The sequence below is a fragment of the Marmota flaviventris genome, chromosome 6, assembly GCF_047511675.1.
Source record: "Marmota flaviventris isolate mMarFla1 chromosome 6, mMarFla1.hap1, whole genome shotgun sequence".
NCBI classification, from domain to species: Eukaryota; Metazoa; Chordata; class Mammalia; order Rodentia; family Sciuridae; genus Marmota; species Marmota flaviventris.
In genome coordinates this window covers 138533802-138561586 of record NC_092503.1, presented here as the reverse complement: position 1 = coordinate 138561586, position 27785 = coordinate 138533802, and the positions used below count along the sequence as shown (strand labels likewise).

The following is a 27785-nucleotide window of genomic DNA, read 5'->3' as shown; positions in this document are numbered from 1 at the left end:
AAATTAAATAAATACAATATAGCTAAAATAGGATTACCAAATTGTCTTATATTACAACAAAACTCTGGGGAGAAAAAAATAACAAAGAATCCTCAAAAACTAATGAGTATGATTAGTTCATTATTTAAAAAAAAAAACCTCAAAAACCAGATCTGCCTTTCTTTAGCTGATGTTATAATGTCCAACTCTTTCCTACCAACTTTAACCATTTCTTTCACTGCCCTCTCCATGAAGACACTGTGTTCTTTTCACTTATGCATGAAATGTATGACAGTTGTTGGCTGCACCAGTTGAGCCTATCTGGAAAATTAATCTACTACTTGGGATCAATCTTCTTTTGAACTTTGCTTCAATAATAATAAAACAAATAAAAGCAATAGCTTTTGGCATATGAACAAATATCCAGAAGATTCTTTAATACTGCTATAGTTTGGATCTTCAGTGTCCCCTAAAAGGCTCATGTGTTGAAGGCTTAGTCCCCAGGGCAGCACTATTAGGAAGTCTTTAGGTCACTGATGACAGGACTCCGAAGGGAAATGTGGAATCCCAGGCCCTCTTCACTCCCTTCCATCCTTCCTGACCATGAGGTGAGTGGATCTGTTCCACCATGTATGTGTACATGCTGTATCGCCTAACCACACACAGGGCCATAGCAATGAGGCCATGTGACCTTGGACTCTCCAAAAGTGGCAACAAAATAAACATTTTCTAAGTTGGTTATCTCAGGTATTTCATTATAGTAACAGAAAGCTGAATGACACAAGTAACACCTAGGCAAATGAAGGGTAACAATACTTCAGTTGGTTCAATACTTCATTTGATCCTCTCTTAATCCATTTTTTGGTATCTCTTATAGTTTATACATCACAGATTACTGGAGGCAATTGCCAATGAGTTCATACACTAATTCTACACCATTAATTTTCCCTATTGTGTTTATCCTCCCTACTTCCTCTTACAAAGACCTCATATTTCTCATATCCTTTTAAATTTATATTGAAAATGGCCTCACACTTTTGAGTGCATTGATAGTTGTTCTCAACTGCATACAACACAGAAGTCTAAAAGTAGACAAACAAAAGGCCTGGGAAATACTGACATCACTTTATCTCACCTAATCACCACATGTAGTTGTTTGATGCATGACTTTCATGAAGCTCTCAAATTACTCTGTTGTGCTTGCTTTAAAATTTTGATACAAATTCAGATTTAGAGGAAAGGTACTAAACTAGGTACCCTTCACTCAGATATTAACATTTATTATATTAGTGTTATACTCATTTCTGTGTGTATGTAAACAGACACACACATATTTTTACTTTGTGGCACTGGAGATCGAACCCAGGAGTACCCTACCACTGAGCTACACACCTTCTTTCTTTCTTTAAAGATGGTCTTGCTAGGCTGCTGAGGATGGCCTCAAACTTGTAATCGTTCTGCCTCAGCCTCCTGAGTCACTGGAATTACAGTTATGTCCTGCTTCATACATACATGTATTTCTTATATATATTTTACTGTAGTTGATTTAAAAATTACTTACATCAAAATATGCAGCAAACATATCGTCAGATTCTGTAAACATATCAGGTGCTAAAAGTTTTTTCTGAGATGAACCTTTAAAAAAAAAAAAAAAAAAAAGAAGCCTTAGTATTTGAAAGATGAAAACATACAAATTGAAATATGAGTCAATGGAAAGTCAGTTAATAGTAGTTAACTTTGGCCACTGTTAAGTTTAAGTAAGCAAGAGCTGAACAATTTTGTATTAAAGTGAAAGTATTCTTTTAAAAACAAACACCTTCCCACCCCACCCCCGCCAAACAAAAACTATTTTAAGGGGCTGGGTTGTAGGTCAGTGTAAAGCACTTGCCTAGCATGTGTGAGGCACTGGGTTTGATTCTCAGCATCACGTTAAAAAAAAAAAAAAAAGTAAATAAATCCAATAAACATCTATCAACAACTAAAAAAATTAAAAAAAAAATATTTTAAATTTGTACTTTAATAAATCCTCAAGGATTAATATCCCCACTACAGACAACATATCAATATCAATCTGTATATATTTGTTTCCTAAAAACATCCACAGAAAACTGCACAAAAATAAACCCCATGACCTCAGGAGGCTGAGGCAGGAGGATTATAAGTTCAAAGCCAACCTCAGCAACTTAGCAAGGCCCTAACCAACTTAGTGAGAACCTGGCCAAAATAAAAAATAAAAAAAGGGCTGGGGTGGCTCAGTGAAGTGCCTCTAGGTTCAATCCACAGTATTTAAAAAAATAATAAAATAAATAAAAGCAATAGCTTTTGGCATATGAACATATACCTAATTTCAATTACTATACAGAAATGTGAATTAATTAAAACTACAATGTGATATAAGTTCTCACCTATAATACTGGCCCAAAATCAAGAAGTATTAAAATAATTTGCCAAAAGGCTCTGGATAAATAAGCACTCAGACACTGCTTACGGGATGGCAAAACTGTACAACTCTTAAGAGCAGAGTTTGACAATAAATTGCAAAAGTACTCATGCACTCTTGTAACCTGCAATCCCACTTCTGGTGAACTAATGGAAAACAGTGGTCAAGCATTAAAAATGATTTAATGCACAATATTATTTTTTTTTAATTTTTTATTGTTGGTTGTTCAAAATATTACAAATTTCTTGATATATCATATTTCACACTTTGATTGCACAATATTATTAATTAGTATCCACTGACAGCCAACTAGACACAAATATCCAGTGTTAGAAGACTGAATAAACTATGAAACATGCTCTAGAAAGAAATAAGGAAGACCATACAGATGTGTAGTTAGTATGCTTTTTTGTATGCGCAGACAGGATATAAAACACTCAAAGGTCTTAATAACTTAAAAAACAAAAAACAAACGTACTTTCTAAAGATCAAAAGCAAAAAGACAAAACCTAAACCTAAAAAATTCCTAAACCTACCAAATTGGTGGCATAGCTATAAAGAGGAGAATTATTTTAAGTGATTTTAAAAACAAAGAATTATGACTATATACCTTAGGATATGGTATAAGGACAGAAAGAATAATTATTTAATAATGATAGTTCATACTCATGTCTCTAAAATTTAAATATAATAACCTATAAGTAACTATGCTATGCAAAACAAGGTTTTCATTGTAAGAGAAAAAAGAATACTAAAATCAAAAAGTTACCACATAAAGACTGGGTTAAATCAAACCCACTGTGGTTTCTGTATGGCCTGTTTTTACACTTTTGGGAGGGAAAGAGAAAAATCAAGAAGACTATTTTTGGGCAAATTTAAATTAAACAAAATTCAAATGTCACTGTACATAACAATATTTTTGCTTGTTTTGAACACAGCATGTCCACTGATCAGTGCATTGTCTGTGGCTGCTTTTTGCACTCCAAGAGCATAATTCAGAATATGGAAAAAAGAGGGCAGAGAAGTTTACAATGATGTATCTACTACTTGACTCCTTATACAAAGTTTGCTGGCCCTTGTTCTAGAAAGTAAGAAAGCTCTTTTAAATACTAAAACAGTTGATTCAGAAGGACATTTGAAATCTACTAAAAAGGGCTGCCTCCATACTCTGACTGAAGAGAAAATAACTTGAGCTTAAACAAATGAAAACCAAAGGGGGAAAACGGCTAAAGACTCAAACATATCAACAACAAAAACCAAAATGGTACTAACAATAAAAACCCATCAAAACTGACTGAATAGGGCTGGGGATGTGGCTCAAGTGGTAGCGTGCTCACCTAGCATGCGTGAGGCACTGGGTTCGATTCTCAGCACCACATAAAAAGAAAATAAAGATATTGTGTCCACCTAAAACTAAAAAATAAATATTAAAAAAAAAAACTGAATAAATACTAATGAATTTTCTCTGGAGGTTGCCAGGGCACTGTTTTTTATTATAAAAATTGGTCAATACACAGAAATAACCATACATTCATCCTGCTTTTCCTATACAAACTGTATTCTGGAATAACCAAAAGTGGAAGTTTCTTTCATAGAAGAACTAAAATTTAACAATTAAAAAGAATGATAGAAAAAAAAAATCACCATATTGGAACCCCCGATGAAATAATGTACCTAAGTAATGATCAAGGACTGCTAAAATCATTAGGTAAACATCCAAAGGCAAACTATATTAAATAGATGTGGTTCAGTTCTCATTATCCTAACACATTCTTTCAATGGCAATAAAACAGGACAACTGTACACCACATGTGATACAACAGTACAACACTACTAATATAATATTTTTGCCAAAAAAAAATTAAACCTAAATCTACTGGTTTCTAATGTCAGCTATTAATTTTCAAGAAATACTGGCGTTAGAGGAGAAAAACAAAACAGGATTAGAAAGAAAGAACTACTAAAGCTGAAGAAAGGTTTAAGAGATATCTATCCCATATAATTGGATTTTGAGTCAAACCATCCAACTGTCAATAGTCACTGATAATAAATATTAAAAGATTATCCATTTCATTACATATACATATTCACCTGAAAATCAGCAAGCAGAACAGAAGGTGGCGAAAATGTGGGAGTTCAGTATACTATTTTTTGGGACGTGAATGAATAAAGAAGCATATATACAAAACATTCATTACAATATATCTAATATATTACTGTGATATAGTTAGCAGGAGCAACAATTCTATTCCTTTTCACTTTTCCTCAATCCCAAATCTCATTGAAAGTATGGTCTCTCTAAAAAGTTATACAGCTGAAAATTCAGAGAAATGCATGGCCAGGACAAAAATCTATTTTACTCACCATTATTCTGTTCAACAGTCATTAAATTATGCTTGGCTTTTACTGATGCCTCAAATGTATCAACGTTTTCCCGTTCATACTCTTTAACATCAGCAGCTACTCGCTCTAGGATGTCATCTGGAGAAGGTGATCGTGTTCTAGTACTGCTCTGGGGGCTGCTTGGTTCAGATGGTACAGACATATTGCTATCTTCAGCAAGGTATTTATATTTCTGTAATTAACAATATGATATATTTTCATGAAATTGGATGCTAAATGAATTTATTACTTAATTTGTTAAGAGTTGTTGCACTGAAAAGTTAACAGTGTCCATGTAAAACAACAATATTTATACCTTGGTTTAATCAGATCCACGATCCCTTATGTAATTTCAAAATTCAAAAGAATTCTCAAGTTTGCCCCCTGCCTCTGTTTGGTGCACATTAATCATGTGGCAAAACCTGACCTGACCAGACCAGATGAGATGCTGTTTATCATCTTATTTATTCCCTCAGTGTAACCATCAGTACATCTCATTTTAGAAATACTAATGTAATAATCATGGGTCACTTCAGATGTCACTGAGGTGCTAAATGATATACACAGATGCACCATATTACCTTCCTAAAATGCAAAAATTTCTAAGTTCTGAAGCACCTCTGGCCCCAAGGACTGGAGATAAGGGCTATCATAGTAGCTCTCTTTTTGTCATCTGTCATGAGAGAAGGCATTGTAGAAGGACTGAAGCCCACAAATGACCTACTGTACATAGCTTTATCTAAGGCTAGCCAACAAGAAACTAAGAGTTTTCTATGGTAGCAAATCTCATCAATGAAGGACTTTATCACGATCTGTGAATAACACCCTTTTCCCATTTAATTTTCTCCATCCCTCCAGTCTTCCTCCATTTATTTTTTTGTTTGTTTGTTTTGCTTTGTGGTGCAGGGGATTGAATTCAGGGCCTTGTGTGTGCAAGGCAAGCACTGTACCAACTGAGCTATATCCCCAACCCTATATCACTCTAGTCTTAAAATTATTTTTCAAATGTTTCATAAACAACCACATTTGCACTAGAAAGCTTGCCATTACTTTATAGACATTAAAATGTTTGCTTTTACAGTTAAAGGCATTTATTTTTGCTAAATAAAATTCCTCTAATCTATTTAGAATTTATGTTCATTTTTAGAAAATGAAACCTCAAATTCTCATGTCTTACAAAGGAAGTTTATATCAAAATTCCATGTATAATAAAGAGAAACATCTATTTTAATAACTAAAGTAACTCCTTCAAGTCTCAATAAGTTTGTGTGCTTCTTTTCTGAAGACCTCTTCAGATGTCATTTCTTTATTAAAGTAAAAAATCTGCACTAGAGCAGTGACTACTCAAGAGAACTGATTAAAAATAAATAAATAAATAAATAAAAATCACATACCTGGACAATTGCCTGCCTTTGTATTCTTCTCTGTTCTATTAGAGCTTCTTCATCTTCTTCCTCTACATCAAAATCTTCGAGGCTTAAAAAAAAAAAAAAAAAAAAAACACCAAAAACGTTTTTCAAACATCCTTAAGATATTCTATAACTATAACTCTTTTACGTCTTAATATTATAGCTGGAAAATGTCATTAAGAGCAAAAAAAGCCATAAGCCACATTACTTGTTTTTCAACTGTGTCAGTTTTCTGATATGGAATGCTAGTAATATACCTTTCCTGTCTATTTTCTTCTCACTTATTTCATGGTACCCAAACTGGGAACAAGAAAGATCCCTAATTTAGAAAAAGCACCACTGGCTCTTTCAACGCTTATGAAAGGTATTGGTCCCTTTCATATAAAAAATACACATGCAAACACTTGTTTGTAATCTGAAAGGTAATGTGACTCAATTATTGAATACTGTCCCTGGCCCTCCCTCCCTTCTTGTCCCTCCAAAGACCTCCTCCTCAGCTTTTTGATCCTTTTCAATGCAACTTTTCCATTATCCTAACTGCTAAATGTGCTGTGCAGACACAAAAGCCAACTGTTATGATGATATCAGGATCTATGTTGAGCACGCATTCCCTACCCAACTTTCTTAATTATCAAACTTTCATCAAGGTCTCTCAACCTTAGTGCTATTGTTTTTGGTATGGACAATTAATTTGTGGAGGATTAGCATGTGCACTGGAGGATGCAGTATCCCTGGCCTTCTGCCATTAGATAGCAATTGCCAAAATGTCTCCAAGGAAGTAAATAGCCCCTTTTGAAAACTACTGCACTAAATTGGTTTTATGTTTACGGTATTCCATTTAGACAACCAAGTGTGTGTTTTAAAACTTAGTTTCTGTTATTTTATTAGTCATTGAAAAGTTTCTCCATCTTTACATTGTAAAAGGTTGTTACCTGCCACCAGCTATCTCCAAATACCAAGCAGGCAACACTTAACATAAAATGAAATGTCATAAATTTCGTATAGCAATTTCTTCCCCAAAACTGGTAACTCAGATTGGCAGGACAAATATGTCTATTATTCCCAATAAAAATAAAGGGAAGACTCACAATAAAATGATGGCCCAGAATTCACAACAGCCAAAGTGGACATTTCTAAATTTGGAAAACCATCACCTCCACCATAAATTTGCCCAATCATCACAAAAGGTTAACTTTTAACTCAGGAAAAAATGACTGATTCACTTAAAATAATCAAGTGGCCACTTAAATTTTCTAGTCAAACAGTTTCTCTAAACAGGAAAAATAAAATTATGGTTAAATTTTATTCTTACTTATCATCAGATGAAGACTCCTGCTCAACCTTCATTCCTTCAGAAAGACTTCCTTTAAATTTATCTTCCTTTACTTTGCTTCTGCTTCTTCGTCTGCGACCACCTCGTGATCGAGACCTCCTTCTCAAGCGTGATCTGCTCCTACGACCTCTGTCTCTATTTGAAGGTAAAGAAGATATATACATATTTTGAAAATGTCAAAATGGGGGAAGGCACATGTGTGGGGAGAAGAAATAAGAGAACTTTACTTTCTGCTCAATTTTATCATGAACCCCAAACTCCTTTATAACCTACTTAAAAAAAAAGGTAATTTAAGAAAAATAACAGTATCACAACATCAGTGTAACTAAACAGAACTAGCTACTGTTTCAGCAAACATTTTAAACTAAATTTTTTTTTTCTCATGAACAAAGACTTGTATGTTAAGCTCTATGAGGAATAAATATGTTTCTTTGCATTCCTCCCCCCGACCCCCGTGCTAGGAATTGAACCCAGGACCTTTTGCATGCTAAGCAAGCACTTTAGCACTGAACTACATCCCCAGCCCCTCTTTGCATTCTTTTTTTTTGATGTTGAGAAACATAATATTTTAAAAGATGAAATACTCTAATACATACAAAATAAAAACTTGAAACTGACATTGGGGTAACAACACTCTGTGGTGTAAACTAAAAAGTTAGAGGAAAATAATAATTAAAAAGAATTAATATAAAATATGCTCACAGTAGCTTTCCCCCATTTTTAAATCACCCAGCAAAGTAATATTCTTTCCACACTGAATATACTCCTAATTTAACGAGACTGCTTAAAAAAAAATTAACAAAAAAGGAATAAGAAAAAAAGAAATGAATCCATGACCTCCCTCCTGCCCAATTAATAACAAAATTCAGTTGATGAACGGAGGTGGGGTGTAGGGGTTAAACCACAATCAGCAGATTACCAGTTTTCTGTTCCCCACTCCTATGTAGGCCTTCTGGGTTTGTGAGCTGTGTGCATGGCTCTGACTTCTGGAAGATTCCTCTTGGGCATTTAACATTGGGGCAGGGATGGGTGTTCACCTATGATTTCTTAGGTATAAATGGAGAGGGGCAGAAAATAAGTTTCTTCCTTTTAGCCTGGTGGTGGAAGAAGGGATGTGGGGGGTGGATTTGCTAATTCATAGAATTGGAATTCACTGGCAGTAAAGTCCTGAGCAAAGACTCTCTCTTAAAACCTGAGACAGCAGGGTACAGCCTTCAGACACGGTGCAGGCCAAAGTCCTCAGCCTCACACTGTGGTCCCACATCTTAGCACCCCGTTGGGGTATTAGTGTCAGATCCCTGAGGCACTGGATTGGAAGCACTCAGGTCAATATCAAGCTCATGGAACCACCCAAGATGGCAGTCTGCCCCACCTTGGCCTCCGTGCTTACATCGGCCACGGACCCAGGAACTACAGCTCACTGGTAAAGCCCACCAGTGTTCTCCGGGCCTACACCAGGGGCCCACTGAAGAGCGCACAACGACTGCCTAGTAGTTAACTGGGTGCCACCTTCCCCTTGCGTACACAGGCCAGCAGTGCTAATGCGCTAGTGCTCATGCACTTGACGCCCACCTTGAAGGTGAACAGTAGTACTGTGAATTGTCACTAGCCACTGCCATGGAGCACGAGCCCATCAGGAATTTGAGGTTGAGTGACAGGCCCTGTGACACCTCCAGCAGCAGCTTTAGTAATACCTGCTCCACCCCATGGCAACAGTGTGTCATTATTCGGTAGCGGTCCACCAGGCCTGGCTGAGCAGACTGCTGTGGCCATCACAGCCAGATAGGTTGTGTGGGCTGACCATTCGGTCAGCAACACTAACAGGTTGACCAGCTCTACTTGACTGTCTTGGTCTTTTCCAAAGTGGCCCATGTTAAGCTGTTTCTGCACCACATGGGTAAAAATGGACAGCCCTTCACACATGCAATAGTGTCCTGGCACTACTCAAAGGACTTGCACCGGCACAAGAGGCAGGGCCCTAGAAAAGTACTGTATTAGCCTTGCTTGACAGCAGAAGCAGGTCAGCTACCAGTCGTAACTTGCCCTCATAGTAGTAGCAGTCACCAGCTGCTTCTGTGGCTGTGAGCTGGCCCTAATGAAGGTGCTCTCAGGTGCTGGAGAGACAGCCTGGTTGGTGGGTTTTCCGGTGCTGGCGCTAGCCATCACGTGGGGATGAGGATGGGGTTGCACTGGCATGCCACTGGGGAATCTGCTACTACCAACTCTGCAACTCAGCTGGCCCTAGTGCCTTCCCCACACCATAAGGCCATCACCATCAAGGGCAGAAGGCACTATGCTATGGCAGCTGGAGCCTGGGCAGTGTGGGAGCAAACCTATGAGCCAGAGAACACTGGAGGCTCCTCTGGTCCTGAGGAAAGGCTGCGGCATAAGGCCTCCTAGAAAGCTTGTAGGAAGCATGAACCCCAGCAGAACAAACTCAGTCCATGATCCTCACTGTGGAGCTGCCAGGAAAAGTCTCTTCTTCTGGACATTGCCACCTTCTTGGTCATGGCATGGCCTGGCCGTCTAAGAAGAGAGGGCGGAACAGGGAAGCTGGGAATTGTCCTCCCTTCCCTCCTTCCTTTCTTTCAAATGAAAATCCTTTGGTCCAGGAGGTGCTCCGTCAGTGGCCAGTGGGTTGGGCTGTCAGCTGCTGTGACCCCGACAGGAGACACTTCTCCAGGAAGGCTCTGGAACACACAGCAGAACTGGGCACATCTTCTAACTCACTCTGTGGAAGAGGCGCCAGCAGTGGCTGCATGGTTGAGGGTGTGGCAGCGCTGTCCTGGCTGCATGGTGGGAGCGTGTACTGACTACACACAGTGGCTGCCCAGCTTGCACCTTTGCCTGCCTCACGCTGGCTTCTGGCGCAAGTCCATCCTGGCGCTCCACCTTCTTAGGCCCTGCAGCTTTTGATCTCTCTGGAAGCTGTGTGCATTGTGTCTACCCAATCAGAGGGTCCCTGTGTTGCTGTGGCCATCAGTAGGGTGCCAGGCTCCTGCCAACCACCAACTTCACCTGCTTTTCTCTCTGCGTCCCACTGAGTACCAGCCCGCTAGGACCACCGGAGGCTTCCCCTGCCTTTCTTTGTATTCTTATAGTACCAAGGTTGTGTGGTACACAGAAAGCTAATGATCCATACCAATGAATACAGTAAAAATGTTTTCCTCTGGTCTCATCAGTTGAATTGTATGATTACCAAAAGTCAACCCCATTCTCTAAGCTGTTTGCGCTATTAATCATACTCATTTTTAACTACCTGATTAATTATGTAAGCTTATGAAAAATATAAAAAAGGTTTTCTAGGAAAACCAAGTTGAAACTATAGGAACAGAAAACACACAGCTGGTTACCCAGAGCTAGAATGAAGGAAGAGACTGACTACTAAGGGAGATGTTCTCTACCCTGTGACTGTATGTGCCTGCCAATACTCAACCTACACAAAAGAAGGTGACTTTTATTTTATACAAATTATGTTTTGGGGATGGGGTTGTGGCTCAGCAGTAGAGCACTCGCCTAGCACGTGTGAGGCAATGGGTTTGATCCTCAGCACCACATAAAAATAAATTAAATAAAGGTATTGTGACCAACTACACTTAAAAAATACATATTAAAAAATTGCATGTTTCAATAAACACAATATAAAGAGAATGTGAATACATGATTGCAGAGATGACAAGAAAAATCATCAAATGTGCAAATTAGGTATTATTATTACCATCATTACTATTTTGGAGATAGAATCCCACTATGTTGCCCAGGTTACCCTGGAACTCTTGATCCTTCCTTTTCAGCCTCCTGAGTAGCTGATATTATAGGTATGTGTCATCATGCCCAGCTTTGAAATGTGCAAACTGAATGGAAGAGTAACAAATCAAATAAAGCTGACCATGAGTTCAAACACACAAAGTAGGACAGAGACAAATCTGAGCATAACACTCTAAAGAGGCCAGGAACTCCGTAGACTCTAAAGGATGGAGTATGAGGTAAAAGTTGGAAATAATTGGTTGAAAGCCTATAGAAACAAGATTCTTGTATATTCCCCTCCCCACTTCAGTGGAAAATGCCAAACACTCCCTTCATAATGTGACAGAATACTTAAGATACCTGCTGGGCACAGTGGCATGTACCTTTAATTCCAGTGATTGGGGAGGTTAAAGCAGAAGATTGCGAGTATGAGATCAGTTATCAACAACTTAGCAAGACCATGTCTCAAACAAACAACAGCAATAACAAGAACAACAACAAAAGGGCTGGGGGTATAGCTTATTAGTACAGTGTCCCTGGGTTCACTCCTTGGTACCAAAGCAGGGGTGGGAGATTTATTTTCTTGGGGCTGGTAATAGGGTTAGGGTTAGGGTTAGGTATACTCAGTGGTAGAGCACTTGCCTAGTACACAAAAGGCCTGGATTCAATCCCCACCACTAAAAAATAAAGAAACTTTTAAAAAGTTTACTTTGAGGTTGTTATAAAAATTGACACAAGACACTTGGTGGTGCTTTACCAAAAACAGAGGTGAAGAGAAAGTTTACATCATGAAGAACCAGAACTCTACTGTACCAGGTTTATATGTAGGATGTCAGAGAATTCTGAAAAACTTACTAGGCCCAGAAAAAAGACTGGTATTTAAAAAGTCTCTAGTTCCTAAAGTGATACCATGAAGTGGTACTCTCCAGTTGAAGACAATTTCCATTCAGCTTTTTAAGTGTCTAACTATGAAATTAGAACAGAAAACGCTGACTGATGCAGCTTTCTGAGAAAAGTCTTCAAATGAAAATGTGAACAAATAGCAAGAAAAGAGAGAAAGAGAGAGAGCCAGGCACAGTGGTGCATGCCTGTAATCCCAAGGCTGAGGCAGGAGGATTGCCAGCCTCAGCTACTTAGCAAGGCCCCAAAGCAACTTAGTGTGACCCTGTCTCAAAATATTAAAAAGGGCTGGGAATATGGTGTGGGAGACCAACCCTGCAAGTGACTGAGTCACCTCCCCTGCTGGGTGCTGAGGCGCTCAGTCACAGAAATGTGGTAGAGCTTTCCCTACCCTTCTTGGGTTCGAGGGTCGATGTCTCATGCATGGGTGTGTCTTGCTACAGCCCCATGGGTGGCTATGCTCACCTGTTCCTTTGTATGTAATATAATCCCTTGCCCTGTTTAGGATAGAATCTTCCATGGAAGTGCCTTGTGTATGTCCCCTTCTCTTAATGTGCCCTTGGGTGTGACCTACCCAGGTGTCAGTCAACCTGCTGACAGTGGACATCATGAAGATAGACTCAGCCCCCTGAAAACTGACCCCTTGCCTCATTTGAATAGCTTCTCCTCAATAAAAGGGGTCAGCGCGTGCTCTCGCTCTCTCTCTTCCTGCGGACCCGTAAGGTCAGAGGAGCCGTCACAGCGACCCAAAAGAAAAAGGTATTTGTGTCTCTTGTGTGGTTATTTTGCACAGCTCAATTAGCCCAGTTTATCTGGAGTGACCCCTGAGCCTTTTAGTCACGAGAACAGAAACCTGGCAATATGGCTTAATGGTTAAATGCCAGGTTAAAAAACAAAAACAAACCCCAAACAAACAAAAAACAAGACATTTATTATAAATTTAAAGATGAAGAAAGAAAAAAAGCACCCAGGAATCAGAATTAGGCTCTAAAGGGCAATACTGAAAACTAGAGATCAATAGAATGATTTAAAGATTCTCAAAGAATGACTTCAACCAGGAATTCTATTCCTTTCTAAATCAGCAATGAGAATAAAAGGTACTTTTTAGAGATAAAGGCTCCAAAAAATGTCCCTTCTATGTGCTCACAAAGCTATTAAAGATGGGTTATCAAAACACAGGAATGATTAGAAAAAGATCACACGGGAGTCACATGAAATAAAGAGGGAATACCAAGAGGATGGCAGAAGGAAAGCAATACAAGGATAACTGTATTAGCAGTCATAGAGAATGATGTGGAGAAGTCAACAACGAGAATTAGAAGAAAGGTCCCCTCTTCTCTCCTCCCACCACTATTTGCTCAGCAGGGAACAATCAACACAGGATAATGCTTACACTGACTCTTTTTTTTTTTTTAATATTTACTTTTAGTTTTTCGGTGGACACAACATCTTTGTTTGTATGTGGTGCTGAGGATCGAACCCGGGCTGCACGCATGCCAGGCGAGCGCGCTACCGCTTGAGCCACATCCCCAGCCCCTACACTGACTCTTAAAGCATACAAAATACAATAAAATTGGGTGGAAGATAATTAATTATGCGTAAGGGTGGTATTAAAAAGCCCTCACTGTCCGAAAGTACTCTCAGACCATGTATTTCTACATCCAGGAATATAGTATACAAAAATTTTCAGAGATATGTAAATACAAGCCTTGGATATGTTGTCTTTAAATCATATTCAATCAAAAATATTATAAGATTGGCAAGTGAATGTTCATCTATGGTTTAATGTACATATGCATTTAAAAACATGATTCCCTACTTTAAAAACATTCTTTTTGATTAACTACATGTATGTTAGAAAAAAAATGGTTTTCTAACAGTGAATTACATAGGTTTTTGACCAAGACTCCTCAGGAGTCAATTATACATAATAATTATAAAAAGAAACTTCAGGTACTTATTTACCACCCCCTGAGCCTGTCAGCTAAAACACCAAGATCTTTAAACCTAGCTCATTTAGTATTTAGCTCTCTTTAAAAAAAGGAAAGTCCTACTTTTAAAAAAAAAATATATATATATTTTTTGGTGGTGCTGGGGATTGAGCCCAGGACATTGTGCATGCAAGGCAAGCACTTTACCAACCAAGCTATATCCTCAGCCCTTAAAAGACTGAATTTTTAATGAACAATGATTTGATGGGAAACTATATTAAAGACAAAATTAATGTTTATGAAACATCACATTCTGGCAAACACAAAATATGGGATCTCAGCTAAAAATTTTCAGAGAAAAATGCTCTATAGGAAAACTTAACTGAGCTAAATGGAGCTTCAAAACATTCAAAGGTTAATTGATCAGTAATAACGTATGTAATTAATTATATTTACCTTCTCCGAGGAGACCTGCTTCTTCTTCTCGGAGATCTGCTACGTCTAAGTGGGGAGCGCGACCTTCGTCTAATGGGAGATCTACTTGTTCTTCTTCGGGTTGGAGACCACCTATTAATAGGGCTGGCATCTTTTGATCTTTCACGTCTACTGAGGATATCATCTCGAGGTCGTGTTCTTAAGGGGAAAAAATGCAAGTTAACAGAATAACAAATCGACCTAAAAGAATCTGTTCTACATATAAAGAATATTTTAAGACATCAATCTAATGATAATGATACAAACTGATGTGTTTTAAATAAAAACTTAAATTCAATTGAGGACCACAATGACATTTTGGTATTATGAAACATTCAATAAAAGTCTGTTTGCTAGGCCTCACAATTTGAAGAATGTTAAAGCCTATCCATACTCATAAAGCCATTGATTACAATTTCAAATTAACAACTCAAACAAAAGTTTCCTAAATGGGTAATATCATTCCATTTCCTCAGTTGGAAGTTTATTTCTATAACGTGACATTTCTGCAGTTAAAAATTTTACCTTTAATTTCAATTTTGTATAATAGTATCTTACAATGGTAAACCTCAAAATTGAGGAAATACCTCAGCCTCTCCTATGCAAAATCAACTTTCTCGTAAGTTTTAGTCTGTTCAACATGATATCAATGTTATTATAAGCCTTTCTGCAACTTCATTTTTTTGGGTTTTGAACATTTCTTTCAGATTTGCATAGAACTAGTCAATCCAAACAATCAGGACAACTTGTAAATAGGTTTGTCTTCACAAGTAATAACATTATAGTATTTCCCCCTGGATAAAAACATGAAAACACAACCTGCCTTACGTGTTTGGACATGGTATACAGAACCTAAAAGAATCTTTTTTTGATCTAGCCAAAACAAGCAAAGTAGACTTTGATTCAGAAATGCAGTACTTCTTGATAGGGCCATCTGTGAAAAATTGTTTTTCATATATATTCTGTTTACACACTCTTTTCAAAGACCAGTTAAAAACTGTAAATGATAGGATAAGAATATAGCAGTCAGGGAGAATTATTTGCTTAAATGCAATGAAAATAAAAATGCTTAACCTCTATTGATAGGGCATTCAAATTTAAAATGTCCCCTCCCCTTTTTAAGGTGACAAACTGGTAATTATATGATTTCTTAGTTAATAAGGGTTTGGAGAAAAGGACTGTCTGCATAGTCTTGGAAGCAGAAGGCGGTTTAACTTTCCTGAAAGGAAATTTGGCAGTAAGACTTTCTAAAATGTAAATGCACACACCAGGAGACTTTGCAAGTCAACTTCTCAGAATCATTTGCTGAAGCTTCACACATAAGCCATGAAGATCTTTGCACACAACAGTGAAAAACGTGAATCAATCTAAATTTTCATCAGTTTCAACAAAACTGGATACTTTGGGTACATATACCCTGTGAAATACATACCATGTTGTTATAAAGAATTAAAAAGATTCTATATGTAATGTCACTGAAGTATTCATAAAAGAATACTATGTTAATGTAAATAATTACTCCATTTTTATAAGAAAACACTTATATTTGCATAGAAAACGGGTTAGAAGGCACAAAATTGTTGGAGTGGTTATAGAAGGATGGAGGAGAGAACTTATGGGTTTCTGCATTATTTGAATTTCTCTTTAGCACATATAACTTTTGTAATTAAAAGCATTTTGTCTGTTTCAAATACACAGGTCTGGTATTGAATTGCCTCTTCAAACTGAAAGACTATCAGGATAACTAAGAAACACTTTCAATACGACAACCGACAATCAACAAGACTAATACGTGCTTCAACACAAAAAGTTAAAGGGAGGCTATTTCATTAAAACATACCACTTAGAAGTGAAGAGCAAAGAATCAAAAGTATCTCTAAAAGCACTGTGAAAACAACACTTGAAATTTCTGAGAATGTGATGACTTAAACTCTAAAATTATACTGATACCCATACAATAAAAAACTAATATGAATATAGTAAATGGCTAGGAATTAATATTCTTATAAGCTAACATTTTCCTAATAAGCAAACCTTTGCCAGCAAGTGTATACAGTTACTGAATATATAGCAGATAATAATAAAACCAGTTTCTAAAGTAGTTCAGAATGGTCTGAATCTCCCTACACACATCCCCAAATTTAGTTCTGTGATCCTATAATCACATAGCTTCTGATTCTACCTCATTTAAAAATTTGATCTAATCTTCCATCCCCACCAAATGAGTTTTAGATAATCTCATGAAGATTCAGTAGTTAAATTACGTGGATTTAAATGAATGACCTAGCAAATTAGATACTAAATTAAACCAAGAATTTGGAAAAAAAAATACCCAATCTCACTGTCAAAAGCATAAATGTTAATGACAGGACTAGATTATAAAATCATGAACTCACGATTTCCTCATTTTTAACTATCCTTAAGTTCTACTTTCCATTTAAGATACAGCATATCGGTAAAAAGCATCAATATTTTGTAAAGACATTACCTCGGAGAAGAAAGTCGTCTTCTTTCGGGTTCTCTTCGTTTTCTTTCTAAGGATCGGCTCTTGGCTCTTCTACCCGGAGACAGAGTTCGAGAAGGTGATTTGCTTTGCTTAGATCTTCTATCATTTAGAAGTGGAGATCTACTTCTTCTTGATTTTTCACGTTGTTTTGGAGTCAAACTTCTTCTTTTAGGACTACGACCAGGTCTTCTACTGGGTGACCTATTTTCTTTCCCAGAAGAAGCATCTTTAGAGGGAGATTTAATTGGCTTCTTTTCTTTATCAGTTTCAGACCTTTTTGATTTTCTGTCTTTGGATCGCGACCTTCTGTCTTTGGATTTACCTCGTAAGTCAACTGGGGATCTGGATTTTTTACCTCGATCACGACTTCTACTTTCATTTATAATTGGGGATTTTTTCCTATCTTTTGTCTTACTTTTATCTTCAATTTTAATCTTCTCATCATTAGGAGATCTGGCCTTCCCAATTTTCTCTTGAGATCGCCTTCTAAGGGTAGGGGATTTTGATTTTCTTGCTTGATCTTGAGACTTACTTCTCTTGGATGGACTTTTGGACTTCTTCCTTTCCTTTGACTTGCTCCTAGTTATTTTCTCTTTAATTATTTCAATACCTCCCTTACTTTTCTTTTTATCTGACCTATGTCTAGTCCGTTCTTTGGATCTGCTTTTACTTCTTTTTTTTGTACTATTTTTATTGTCCACAAGTTCAAGTTTACCTTTTGCACTTGAAGATCTAGTACTAGATCTATTTCCATTTCTTGCCTTTTCATGAATCTCCCCTTCTTCTTCAGAGCCAGACTCATAACCTTGTAAAATGAGCCCCATCCCAGACTGGACCTTTCCTTCCATTAACTCATTGTCAAGTTCAGCTTTAATCAAGGCTCTCTGTTTTTCCAAGTCTTCAAGCAAAGCTAAATCATCAAGTTTAGTTCTTTTTGCTGGGGACATACCTTCTTTGTCAGAAGCATCAATAACTTCTTTTCTTTTGTGTTTCTTATGTTTATGTTTATGTTTATGTTTTTTATCCTTGTCTTCTTCTGAGGAATGTTTATGTTTCTTATGTTTACTTCTGTGTTTATGTTTCTTTTTTTTGTGACGACTGTGCTTATTTTGAGATTGGTCTTCTGATACTTCTCCATTTTCTTCATTTATACTCTTTTCAGAATTATCAGCATCTTCCAGCCTGTAAATGCAGGAAACACATTTTATTTCTCTATTTTTTCTTTAACTTGTTGCTCATGGTTGCATCCACAAAGTATTAGAGCAAACAAATAATGGGGTAGATTGGGAGACAAATCTCCTTTTCCAACTTTAAGTTCAGAAAACTTACTCTATAATAAATCTAGCAGGTCATTTGTTTTGAGCATATTTCACCCAATCAACCCTTGCACATCCTGAAAAAAATATCTCGAGCCAATAATGAGCTGGTCCCAAAATAAACAATCAATGTACACTGCTGATGTTGGCAGTATAATATCCCCAAGGGTTAAAACTTCAAAGAAAACTAACCAGGAGTGAGGACTCTTGACCTTAGCTGCCACAAAGCAACTATGTGACATTAAAGAACATTTTACAAATCAACTACACTTTAGTTTAAGCAATTTTATATGGTTTGACTCAATATTTGTTCAAATTATTTAATCTTTCTGATTTCCAAATGAGACATTGGTTTCTCAAACTATGTTCATATTATCAGGTGCTATGCAAAACCAAAACAAAGCCAAGGGAAATTTTGTGCTTACATGTTTGAATTGTACTGGGTTTAAGAGTTTGATTCTAAATTTATTATGCCCACAGTGCTTAGTAATTCCAGGTTAACTACATGGTTCAACAGTATTACAGATGCTCTTTGACTTATGATGGGGTTATGCCCTGATAAGCCCACCCTAAATTCAAAACATTCTTTTTATAAAATATAACTAACACACCAACCCTACTAAATGCTATACTAAACTTTCCCCTTTAAAGTGATTCCATAATAAATCATATCCTAAAATAAGATCCAAAACAAAACTTTAAACTGGATTCAGGACATCACACTATTTTTAGAGGAAGATATGGATTATTTTGTCAAGGCTTCAAATGATATATTCTGTTATAGTTTGAATTGGCAATATCTTCCAAGGGCTCACATGTTGAAGATTTGGTTCCCAGCTGCTGGTGCTACTGGGAGGTAGGGGAAACTTTGGGAGGTAGGCTGAGTTGGAGGAATTAGATCACTGGGGGAATGCCTTTGAAGGGTTTATTTTGTCCCGAGCAACTCTCTGTCCCTCCTGGCAGCCTCAAGGTAAGCAGGTTTGTCCACCTCACCCTCCACCCCAAGTCACAGGGAGGGGCCAAGTGATCCCAGACTGAAAACTCTGTACCAATGAGCCAAAATTGTTTTAAGAGCTCACAAGCTTATTCAGCAATCCTTGAGTTTTTTTTTTTTTTTTTTGGCAGGGGGTGGGAGGTGATACTGGGGATTTGAACCCAGTGGCAAGCTATATCCCTGTCTCAAGAAAATTTAGGCAGCGTCTAAGTTGCCCACTCTGGCTTTGAACTTGTGATCCTTTTAACTCAGACAGCTGAGAAGCTGGGATTACAAGGTATGCACTACTGAGCCAACTTGTAGTAAAAAAAAAAAAAAAGATCACCACAGTAGGCATTAAGCTAGGTATCAGGTAAACAATAATATACAAAACAATAATATACAAAACCATAATACACTGAGGGACTGCAATGATGAAGGCACAAATAAAGGCATTAGTGGGGAAACACTGAAGGATCACTTAAACTCATTTTTAGAAATAGTCAGGGGTGTATTTTGTAGATCACAGAAAAGAAACCCAAAGTGATTTATTAAGTAGGGACTTTGAAGAAAGAGAAAAGCTGTTAACTGAGAAGAAATGTGGATTTAAAAATAAAAGCTAAGTATCACTGTTCTAAAAAAAAGTGAATTAAAAAGAATTTCAGAGAAAAGTTGCAAAAAACTTAATCATACACAGCAAACTATAAACAGATCAGTGTGACTAGGACATCAGACTTGTGGAAGAACATGGTCTAAGAGAAGCCAAGATCTCCAAGTTGATCAATTCCAGGAGACAAAATAAGTTGATTTTGGGAGTGAGAGGTTGAGACAGAACTAAAGGCTCTCTAGAGTCGCAGAGGCCCAGGAACTGCAAGACTAGGCAGCTGGTGGGATTGTTTATTAAGGCACTGACATTTCTGAGAATTACAGCAGGAGTTAGGTATAGAGTGTGGTTCTCCAGTCAGGTCTCAGTCTTCAATAAACATGGGGTGGCTGTAAAGGTGTGGAAAATAGAGATATGACTGAGAAGTTATTAGATGACAATGGGGGAGTGCAGTGGAGAACACACAGCCACCACCAGACATCAAATGCAAAGAACTTTTATTCTTTGCCAATCTCCATCTTTGGTACCAGAATATAGGAAAGCAAACAGTAGTGACAGATATGCAGAGGAAGCTGTGTCCTATGATAAAACATCAGGTTTTAACCTGGGCCAACTCTAATGGAGTATGAGAAAATAAAGGAGAAATACTAGTGTTCTCTGGATCATCATTTTTTCCTCAAAGACCTGGAAAAAGAAAATGCAGTACACACAACAACAAAACGCCAACACTGCTCTTTTACAGAAGAAAAAAGAATCAAAGATATGAGTAGAAGATCCAGAAACATTTCAACTTTGTTCCTGATACAGGATACACAGCCATCCATCTCCTTTCCCCAGAAATCTCTTATCCTACAATCCAGAAGATGGGGTATATGTCTTTTTTCCTAAACCTTGACTTACAGGGGAAATGTCTGAAAATATTAGACTAATTCAAATTATGGAGAAACTTTTTAGAGATCAAGAATGGTTGTCAGGCACATAATTCTAGTCACTAAGCTTGAAATCAAACTACCTAGATACTCTCCAAATGTCCTCCAGATAAAAGATAGCTGAGAAGATTAAACAGTCTCTAGAGCCAAAATGCCTAGGTTAAAATCTTAGTTCTACAACTTACTAATTGTGAGGCTTTGGTAAGGATCAATCCTTAGGTATCTCATTTATGAATTGCAGAAAATAACAGTATCTATCTAAAATGGTATTGTGAGGTTTACAATCCTACTTAATATGAACTCCAAAGTGTTACAAAAGCAAGCTGATATAAGTGAGTAGACACTGGATACATACATTTATTTATTCACATAACTATGTGGAGCAGACAAGGCAGTTTCTCTGAATGTTATAAGTTATCAAAGAACATGGATTCTATAGTCAAACTACCTGGTTAAAAATGTTCTAACATGACATAACTGTTGTAACCTTAGGTAAGTTGCTTCTCTATGATTCATTGTCCTCAATTGTGAAAACTGGGGAAATAATACTACAGATAAATCAATTTTGCTGCAACAAGAAACATTCACACTATAAAAGGTTGTCAAACTAAGTACTCAAGAAATGTCTTTTCACATGACAGATATGACTTTGAGGTTTTGAGAAGGTTTAAGGGACTTGTCTAAGGTCACACATACAACAACCCAGTTAGAAGGCTTATTCTGCCAGTCAGAAGCTCCACCAATTGATTGAAAATGCTTTTAAAATGTCAGATTATGTTGCTACTCTTCATATAACTTAATGCTTATCTTATTCACAGTAAAACTAAAATCCTTTGTGAGGCCTTATCCTACTGCCCCACCTCCCCAAGTCTTGAATCTACTACTCCCCTCATGCATTCATCCTGTCAAACTGCTTTACTTGAACAATAAGTATTTTCTCACCTCAGGGCCTTGGTACTTGTACTTGCCGTTGTCTCCTTCCAGCAATGCTTTCCTCAGATACAAGTATGACCTGTTCCTTTTGTCTACCCAGGTATCTGCTGAAATGTTACTTTCTCAGTTAAGTCTGCCCAACTCCATTTTGGTTGCAGTTCCCATCCCACACATACTCCCTTTCTGTGCTTAAATTTTCTCTACAATAACCACCACCATTCCTAATCTACTTCTTGATGGATACTCTTTTCTTCAGAATTTTTGATCTACTTAGTTCATTGCTCTATCCCTAGAACCTAGAAGATGATTTAACCTACAGCAGGTACTCTAGAACAACCTGCAAAAGCTATATTCACCAAACTAAAGCTGTTTTTTACTTTAACAAACTCCTTGAAAGCTAAGATTTTGCTCTTGTTAAGTTATATCAGCAGTTTCTCAGGTCTGCCCAACCCCAACCTCAGAATGCACAGATATAATACATGTTCACCTATTTAATGTAGAATACTAAACTGATTTATATAGTCACCCCTTCCCCAAAGAAAAGTTTGCTTTTTGATCTTTTTTTTAATGCTTTCTACAGTTAATTTACAAAAGTCTTAGTTGATTTCAATTCAAAATTCTTAAAAAGTTTGCCCATAGAGAGAAAGGTAGAAATTTAGTTCCTAGTGCTTCTGGGAATCAGGATTTATATCATGATGCCCCTCTCCATAAGAACAATTTCCATCAGTGACCTCAGTTTCTACTGTAATTTATTGAATATTATTATGTCAAAAAATAATGAAATGTCTCTCCATGTGATAGATGAGGTTTCCAAGTTCCAGGAGGTTGAAGGACTACCTTTGTTAACCATAATAATCAATCCTAGCATTCTCTTGTATTGGCCTATGCATATGACAAACTGTCGCCCTCCTCATTTGATCTCTCAAAGCAAATTTCATAGAAAACAAGAATTACACTCTGTGTTTAAGTGCTTGCTTGCCTAGAATGCACAATGCCCTGGTTTCCATTCCTTTTTCCAGTTCCACAAAAAAGGTAGTCTGAATTCAGCATGACAGTGGCATGGCATATTATATACAATGAGCTTGTGCTAAGGCAGCTGAATCAGGCTCATTATCAACAATTTTCTTCTAAAGTCTTGGGAAAAGTTCCCTTGTTAAGAAAACTGATGGTCTTGGACATTAACACTGACAATATCCACTATATAAATTCCACAAAATAAATTTATGCTTTGTATTTACATTTTCCAATTAAACTTTAAACACTTAGCAGGTGGATATGCATACCAACCTGTCCACAACAGGTCTGGCATAAAACAAATACTTATTGAGAACTTATTAAGTTCTAGGTAACATACTTTGAATCACATCATTTGAGAGTAAAGATGAATTGGAAGTGCAGACAATATTGGGGTATTTTAACAGTATTTAAGCTTTATCCAATAAAAACAGTGATGGAACAATTTCAAAATAACATAAAGTACTAACTACCAAATCACTGTTTTTATTTTTACTTCCCCTTTCACATGTATTTTCTAGAGATTAGTGTTAATGAATTATCTGGGAAGCATTCAATTCAGCTTTGGAAACACACAGAACTCATTAATTCTGTGCATAAATGGAACAGTTTTTAAGCTTGAAAATTTTTCTTAAAAATGTTTTTAATGGTAAACAAAGTGAAGGCCACAGTTTAAAAAAAAAAGAAAAAACAAGTAATTAAATCTGTTTCTCTGACAAAATGAAACACCTCTGATTCAGAATTAATACTGATGTAATCCCAAAGACCAGTCTTAACACAAACACCTCTTGCAAATCAAGTTTCGGAATCTAAGTTTCATTAAGTTAGAAATGTCACAGCAAAAAATCATTTTTGGCTTGGGATGCAGGTCAGTAGAGGAGGATATTGTTTAATAGGCACTAAGACCCTGTTTTTAATGCCCAGCACCACCTGCCACCTTTCCTATGGATCTTTCTGAGACACTGACAAGAAGTAAAAATGATGTGAAAACCTTAAAGGTAATTTTAAAAGGAGCCACAATGTATAATGATAGGCCAGACAATACAATAACTAGGAACAGTGTTTTAGAACCAGACTGCCAAGGTTTAAATGAGTTTGTTGCTTGGTGTGACTTAGGGCAAGTTACTCTGTGCTCCAGTTTCATCATCTGTAAAAACATGGAAAATAACAGTATCTACTCTCATTTAGGTTTTACATGAATTAAATAAGTTTGTTCAATGCTTTGAGGAACATCTTATCTTTGGTTTATGCAAATAAGTTTAAAAAGCTTGAATTTAAGAGTCTAACAATGTAAAAGCCACTACTTAAAAAACCTTTGAGTTAACCCCTTCTTTGTATTTATTCATTCTAAATTTTCCATTTTGAATACATTTCATTAACTATAAAACTGTTTAGATGCTATACCTGAACACTCACCATGATCACCAAGCATAGTAGGTGCTTTCACATCAAAATGTTATTTTAACTATTTTCAAATTAGTGAAAGTAGGACACATATAGACTAAATATTTCATTTACACAAAGCATTATGTATAGAAGGTAGGGGAAACCCAAAACTATCTCAGCTTATTTACAGTGCAAGGGACTAAACAAAGGGTATATATTATTAAAATCAAGTATTATTCAAATATGTAAATGAAATATAGCTGACTCACTCCTCAAAATGCTATACAGCATAAGATTTGTATTCTAATTGTGCCACAGTTTACTCGTTGAAAAACAACAAGAAGCTGTAAGTCTAGTTAAAACTTTTAGAGTCCGTTTTTTCTCTGCTAAGTCATATTATGGGGGCAAAATGTAATTTTCAAATGCCTGGAATAAAATAGTTCAATTCTCCATCTAGCTGAGAAAATCAAGTGACTAAGGAGCCCAGAACTGGCTGCACAGCAAAGAAGTGTCAGATTGTTTGGTGGCAAAACTTTCCCCCTTCGCAAGTTGCTGGAAGGGTATACCTACCTCTTTCCTAAGATGGATGGAAACAAATAATATAGATGCAAAAGAGGGTTGCTACAGGAATATTGTTCTAAAATCCACTCTTTTAGGTTCTTGTTTTAAGTTTTCCCAGTATAAACATGAAAAACAAAATACTGCTTTTAGTTAAGCAACGATTTTCTTAAGTATGTTTTCACACGGTTGCAAGGATTCTTACACTAGCTTAACTACAGAAGTACAGTTCAGTTTGTAAGCAGTTAGCTGCAAATCCCACTCTTCTTTCATTCGTCCTCCTAAAGAGAGGCTCTAAAATCCGGCAAAAACAAAAACAAAAAACAAACCCCCAAACCAAAAAGCAGGCCTCGATCTTACTTTGCCTCAAGTTTGCAAGTTGCCAATAGGCAGGGGAAGAAAAAAACAAAACCGAGGTGGCTGCTGCAATAAAAGTTCTGGGTAGAGAGAGAAGGTTTAAGGCTAGCCAGGGCCAGTTCTGGGACGGTCAAAGAGTGCGACCCTAGCACCCCTTTCTCGATCCTTTTAGGTCCTAAAACTGACAGAAGTAGGACGAGGCGAGGAACTATATGCGGAAGAAAAGACTGAAGGTTTGCCCCGCCTGACTCCACTGCCCCTCGAGTCCCCAACACCATGCCGCCGAGTGCTCAGACAGGAGACCTAGGCTCTGTCCCCGGGAGAGGAGTCGGAAGGCGCGACCTCAGAGCCTTGGCAGCCGCCACACGCACCGGACCTGTAGAGGCCGCTCGCGCCTTCGCCTCCCGGGGCAACGACGCGCGACAGGCCGCGGCCGCCTTTGCCCCAACAGCCGCGGCCTCTGGGAAAGCGAAGCTCGAAGGCCGCCAGCCTTGCTCTCCACGCCTCCCGCCCCACAACGAATCACTCGCAGAAACGCAAAGTTTGGCTCTCGCCGTTTAGGCCTGAACTTTCCCGCCGGTCCGTGCAGGTCTCCACGGTTTCCCACTCCGCGGCTCCCCGGGTTCCGGCCTCCAGCCCACTAACAGAGACTACTTACTCTGGCTGCTCCCGCAGCAACTGAGTCTCCGCGGCAGCCATCTTGAACTTCCTGACTCCTCGGCGGCACTAGCGGCGGTTCCCCGGACGGTGGAAGCTAGTGGAAGTGGAAATGGGGGGGTGAAAAAAAGCCGTAGCGCATGTGCAACGCGCGAAGGGGAAAGCGGTACTCTTAACTCCGCGCTAAGAATCCGGATATAAAACCCTACATCCGGGGACGGAGTACGGAGCGTCGTGACGTAACTTCCGGGCCCGTGGGGGCGGTGCCCGTTGAAACTAAAGGCGAGTGATATGCTGGGCTTGATCTGCGGTCAATGTTGTAACGGAGCAGTTCTGGGAACTTGCTGGCGAGGGAAACAAAGGGAGTGGGTTATTCTTTTCGTGTGCGCGGTTCCGAGAGCTGGTTCACTATGGGCCCAAAGTTGGGTGAATAAATAATATTTTTGTCTCTTCCTTGTTGCTGTTTGATTAGTGGAGGGCTCATAGGCCGGTTTTACTTTTCTCAACCATGATGTGAATTATCTCCCAGGTCCCCTTTTGGTCTTAGAAATGTTTAATTTGGAGACTAAGCATCCTGATAGGACAGGATAAGTGGGGGACAAGAACAAGCACACAAGTTTATATTTGATGCTAGATTGTGATTTTGAAGCCAGTTCCAGACTTCCTCAAACCAAATTTTTAAAGAAGAAAAAACATGTAAGAACATACTGGCTAAAAACTTTAAAACTTCCTCACCAACTATAGTTGCTTGGTAATACCACTTGGGCGAGTGAAATGCGAAGATTTCAGGGACTCCCCCAAAACTACGTTGCTTTTTTGTTTTGGAAAAGTTTTTTTTTTTTTAAGCCAGAGTTAAAAGTAAACATCAACTTAATTTATTAATTCATCAAACGTTTACAAGCGACAGACTTATGCCCAGCATTCTATTCTTGCATTTCTTTCGGAACTCAGGAACACGTGTACCCGAAAGCAACCCCCCGTAGGCGCCGTTTAAGCCGGCCGGCGAGGAAGGAACAGACAGCTCAACGGCGGAAATAGACCCCCGGAAGCCTTCCGAGGTCTAGGGAGGCGCATGCGTGCTAGCGTCCTTGGGCCGGCGTGGACGGATCTGATGTGCCGCGGGACTTACGGTTCCGGCTGTGCCCCCCTGCAGTCGCGGAGCGCTTCCTGCTTCTTTCCGTTGGTGCCAGCGCGGCCCGCCGCCTACCCCATGCCTTTTCTCTCTCGCGCGGAGTTCCCGGCCCGTACTCTTCTACCCCTCAGGGCAGCGGCGCACTTGCCACCGTCTCAGTGAGGCTGTTTTTCCGCAGTCGCCTGTCGGCACCGAGTAGTAGGTGGGTGTTAACAGCCCTGGCCCGGGGTTCTGTCTGGCAGACTCGGCTGGACCCCACCGCCTCCTGTGTGATAAAGCCGAGACCAGCCCTGTTTGCTAACAGAGACCATGGAAACCACAGCACTTGGCGCCCCGTCGTCGACAAACAATACAAAAAATTTACTGGCTTGGAGATAAGGTGTTGGGGACAAGCGTGCATTTGTGAACATGTCGATTTTTTTTTTCCTACCGTCTTTGCTTGCTTCCTTTTAAGCATTATTCCAAACGATGCACAAAACAGAAATAATTTGAAAATATTTTTAATTGTGTTCCTCGCGTGGAAAGGGATTAAATTTGCACCCTCTGAGATACGTTGCCATCATCAACTTCAATAAGCCCTCGATAGGCTCATTTAGTTTGTAACAAAGGCTACAAACTAAAATAACGAATATCATAAAATCCTTTGAAGAAATGTATTGGCCCATCTATAGTCTCCAGATGTCAATTAAAAGACTGTAGATCCCTATTTAGATAATACCTTAACCTGTCTAGTTTAGACCTAGTCCTAAAATTAGGAGCTATTTGCGTGGACACGCTGGACTGTTTCTCCTTTATTACAAAATATTAACACGGATTTTTTTCTTT

At 38.2% G+C, this 27785-nt stretch overlaps 1 protein-coding gene and 1 pseudogene across 12 annotated transcripts in view; both read right to left on the bottom strand.

Annotated features, from left to right (window-relative positions):
* The window catches only part of Prp4k (pre-mRNA processing factor kinase PRP4K), a 39476-nt gene extending 13459 nt beyond the window's left edge, over positions 1-26017 (bottom strand). For 9 of the 12 annotated variants that reach the window (XM_071613644.1, XM_071613646.1, XM_071613648.1 and 6 more), the window contains exons 1-7: positions 25830-26015; positions 17084-18283; positions 14578-14754; positions 7523-7678; positions 6196-6277; positions 4784-4994; positions 1541-1614 (exon numbers count right to left, since the gene is read on the bottom strand). In XM_071613644.1, the coding sequence (XP_071469745.1) occupies positions 1541-1614; positions 4784-4994; positions 6196-6277; positions 7523-7678; positions 14578-14754; positions 17084-18283; positions 25830-25870 (1941 nt within the window). In that variant the 5' untranslated portion in view covers positions 25871-26015. Of the gene's footprint in view, positions 1-1540; positions 1615-4783; positions 4995-6195; positions 6278-7522; positions 7679-14577; positions 14755-17083; positions 18284-25829 lie in introns of all 12 variants that reach the window. The other 3 variants (XM_027948115.3, XM_027948116.3, XM_027948118.3) reach the window with 1 other exon arrangement.
* LOC114102652 (talin rod domain-containing protein 1-like) lies at positions 8329-9706 on the bottom strand (annotated as a pseudogene).
* Positions 26018-27785: the final 1768 nt, after the last annotated feature.